Source organism: Erigeron canadensis, chromosome 7, assembly GCF_010389155.1.
Source record: "Erigeron canadensis isolate Cc75 chromosome 7, C_canadensis_v1, whole genome shotgun sequence".
In the NCBI taxonomy this organism is placed as follows: domain Eukaryota; kingdom Viridiplantae; phylum Streptophyta; class Magnoliopsida; order Asterales; family Asteraceae; genus Erigeron; species Erigeron canadensis.
This window is the reverse complement of record NC_057767.1, coordinates 29,093,280-29,097,571: the sequence shown is the minus strand read 5'-3', so window position 1 is coordinate 29,097,571 and position 4,292 is coordinate 29,093,280. Positions and strand designations below refer to the sequence as shown.

Here is a 4,292-nt window from a genome sequence, read left to right as displayed (position 1 = left end):
ATAGTAGTTACTCATTTGAATGTTGAAAGACTTGGTTTAACCCTTTGTGCAGATAACAGTTTTAATTTATGTTTCCAAACAAGTATAGTCCATCTATAACACGAAAATTTGAAGCCTATTTTACGTTTTATAGCTCAACTATAATTACCAACACGTACGTTTTATTACTTAAGAACTTGAATTGCACCATACAAAAATAAGTCAAGTACAAATTTTTTAGACCCGAGATACTTTTCAAACGTCAGTTATGTTATGAAGAAAGCTACATCAACCAGAATGTATACCATTTAATCTATCCCTGCTCATCCAAAATATATAAACAAAAACACAATAGCAAAGATAAAAGAGCACAGGTAACAGAAGAAAGGAAGATGCTTGAAAATAAGTGATCCATAGAAATATCCAAAAGGCATAAAAGCCTAACAAAATCACCCCCAACAAAACAGAGGTATTAAAAACATAATATTGTATCACAAGCACCCTGAACATGCGGTGCTATAACAAACTAACAAAAACTGAATAGAGATAAAATGTCGACCACACACTTAGTCGACCTCCTCAATCTTGGGACCAGCACCGCCACCTGATGGTGCAGGCTCATCATCCATACCGGCATCACCACCAGCTCCTCCTTGGTACATCTTGGCAATGATTGGGTTGCAAACATTCTCGAGTTCCTTCATCTTGTCTTCAAACTCATCGGCCTCAGCAAGCTGGTTGCTGTCCAACCATGCAATGGCCTCATCAATGGCGTCCTCGATCTTCTTCTTGTCACCAGGGCTCAACTTCTCACCAATCTTCTCATCCTTCACTGTGTTCCTCATGTTGTATGCATAGTTCTCCAAAGCGTTCTTGGCCTCAACCTTCTTCTTGTGCTCCTCATCCTCGGACTTGTACTTCTCAGCTTCTTGAACCATCTTCTCGATCTCTTCCTTTGAGAGTCTACCCTTGTCGTTAGTGATGGTGATCTTGTTCTTCTGTCCGGTGGTCTTGTCTTCAGCTGAGACATTAAGGATACCATTGGCATCAATGTCAAAGCAGACAGTAATCTGAGGAACACCACGAGGAGCTGGGGGAATTCCAGAAAGCTCAAACTTGCCCAACAAGTTGTTATCCCTGGTTCTGGTCCTTTCACCTTCATACACTTGGATCAACACACCGGGCTGGTTGTCAGAGTAAGTAGAGAACACCTGTTCCTTCTTGGTTGGGATGGTGGTGTTTCTTGGAATGAGAACAGTCATGACACCTCCAGCGGTTTCAAGACCAAGAGATAGAGGAGTAACATCCAAAAGAAGCAAGTCTTGGACCTTCTCGTTGCCCTCACCGCTCAAGATAGCAGCTTGGACAGCGGCACCATAGGCAACGGCCTCATCAGGGTTGATGCTCTTGCAAAGCTCCTTTCCGTTGAAGAAGTCTTGAAGTAGCTGTTGAACTTTGGGAATTCTGGTGGAACCACCGACAAGGACAACATCATCAATAGAGCTCTTGTCCATCTTAGCATCTCTTAAACACTTCTCAACGGGCTCCATACACTTTCTGAACAAATCCATGTTAAGCTCCTCAAATCTAGCACGGGTGATGGTTGAGTAAAAGTCAACACCTTCATATAGCGAGTCGATTTCAATGGTGGTTTGGGCAGTGGATGAGAGAGTTCTCTTTGCTCTTTCACAAGATGTTCTCAACCTCCTAAGAGCTCTTGGGTTTCCAGTAATATCCTTCTTGTGCTTTCTCTTGAATTCTTGAACAAAGTGGTTCACCATTCTGTTATCAAAATCTTCACCACCAAGATGGGTGTCTCCGGCTGTGGCTTTAACCTCAAAAATACCCTCTTCAATGGTCAAAAGAGAGACATCAAAGGTACCACCACCAAGATCAAAGATAAGAACATTCTTCTCACCGACGCTTGTTGCCTTCTTGTCAAGACCATAAGCAATGGCAGCAGCAGTTGGCTCATTAATGATACGCATAACATTAAGACCAGAGATGACACCGGCATCCTTTGTAGCTTGACGCTGTGAGTCATTGAAGTAAGCAGGAACTGTAACAACAGCGTTCTTCACAGTTGTACCAAGGAAAGCTTCGGCAATTTCCTTCATCTTGATAAGAACCATAGAGGAAATCTCCTCAGCGGCAAAGGTCTTCTCCTCACCCTTGTAGTTGACAGCAATCATGGGCTTCTCAGCTGGGCCGGAGGTGACCTTGAACGGCCATAGCTTGATGTCACTTTGGACAGAGGCATCAGAATACCTTCTGCCGATGAGACGCTTTGCATCTGTTACATAAATCAACAACGTTATAGCAAGCTTCAAATACACAAAAACGACATAGATCAACATAAATAAACTACTTAAACAAACAATTATATACAGACAAGAGAAACCAACAACAAAAAAAAGAAACCAAAACATGGCAGAATGAGAGCAATCACAATATCACATACAAGTCATTTGACATATTAATACACTAAATAACCAAATCCTTAAAACCTAAATACAAGAATAATAATTCAATTTAAAATTCACGCTTAAATTTAATTTTTTGTTAGGAAAAGTGTTAAAAAACTATTTAAAAACTTCAATTTTTAATATAACAAGAATAAACATAAAATTTGACTACATAACTCCAAAAGATCCAATCAACAGTTACAAGTTATTAAACAACTAATAACCAATCCATAAAACACTAAACAAAAAAGTGTGAAATTAACTACTTTAATTTTAAAAGGTGCTCAAATTGGTTTTCATAAATCTAGACACTGAATGAGCCCAAGTAGCTAGTTAATTAAACATATTTAGGTTATTTATACTTCAATAAGCTCAAAAAACAATTCTAACTTTAGAAGTAAACAATTTATGTGGGTGATTGGCCTAGCTTTTGACTTATTTGTATATATTTAAAAACTTAATTCTTTGAGCTTATAACAAACTAAGCTAAATATACATAAACTAAAAGCTTTCATACTAAGCTACCTTGAACATAAATGTTTATGACTTTATATATACAAATGTGAAGTTTTATTCAATAAACAGCAAAAAGTACAAAACTTTAAATGCTACAAATCTTACATTAATTTCCATGATTCAGATCTAATAATGTCTAAAGAATAGTAACATACATACAAACCTAAACATATTATAGATCTAAAACATAATCATACTAAATCATTATACAAATATATCAGATCTACTTACATTATAACAGTATACATATAAAATCCAGATCTATATCTATATATTTAAAAATATCATAATTAATTAAACAGATCTATATATACATATATATTTATATTTATTAAAAAAAAGGGACTAACCAAAAACAGTGTTGGTGGGGTTCATGGCAACTTGATTCTTGGCAGCATCACCAATCAACCTTTCAGAATCAGTAAAGGCAACATAAGACGGCGTCGTTCTGTTTCCTTGATCATTAGCAATAATCTCAACACGGTCGTGTTGCCAGACACCGACACATGAATATGTCGTTCCTAAATCTATCCCGATCGCTGGTCCTTCACCTTTGCCGGCCATTCTTTTGTTTTAATTAATTAAAATAAAAATAAATTTTCTCTCTCTCGGAAGAAAATAATGTGAAATTTTTATTAGGGTTTGAGAGAGAGAATGATATATGAGAGGATTTGAGATGGAAAATAGTGTGTGGTATATATTGAGGTTTTTTGAAGGTTTTTTGAGTTCTAGAATGTTCTTTAACCGTTCAGATTGGTTTTTGGGTTTCAGATTAGACGGTCAGGATTTGTTTTGTTTCAAAGTCGTCGATTTTGGTCAAGATGTATTCTGTTCTTTTTGTGGTTTTAGAGTTTAGACCTAATTTATGGGAGCCTCTTTTACTCGCCCGCCGCCCTCGTCTTTTCCTTCATTTAGTTGGTTTTCTTCTTTTCCTTCTAATTTAATTTATATTTTCATTTATTTTGAGTTTTTTATTTTTTATGGAAGAGAAAATTAATTTGAGTTTTTATAATTTCATTTATTCAAATTAAAAACTAAGATAGTGACAATTCTGAAAAACTAAAATAGTGACAATTCTAATAATATGATTATTCACCGTAGGACTGACATGATAGGAATGTAAACAAGTCAAGTCTGCTCGCGAATGACTCGTTTACTAATCAAACTCGAGCTCGAACTTCGAATCCATAACTCAATTAAGCTCGCGAGCTTAAACGAGCTTTTATATATATAATATAACTATAATATATATACATATTATTATATTAATCGAGTCGATACTATACGCGTTTTTTTTCACGAGCCTCTAATATCAAGCTAAATTTTAATCAT

The 4,292-nt window shown here is 36.1% G+C and overlaps 1 protein-coding gene across 1 annotated transcript; it reads right to left on the bottom strand.

The window, feature by feature from the left end:
• Window positions 1–372: 372 nt before the first annotated feature.
• On the bottom strand, window positions 373–3,621 carry LOC122609536 (heat shock cognate 70 kDa protein 2). Its single transcript, XM_043782572.1, has 2 exons — window positions 3,311–3,621; window positions 373–2,272 (listed from the first exon to the last, which is right to left on the bottom strand). The coding sequence occupies exons 1-2, from the start codon at window positions 3,522–3,524 to the stop codon at window positions 546–548; spliced, it is 1,941 nt and encodes a 646-aa protein (XP_043638507.1). The 5' UTR covers window positions 3,525–3,621; the 3' UTR covers window positions 373–545.
• Between the last annotated feature and the right edge of the window lie 671 nt (window positions 3,622–4,292).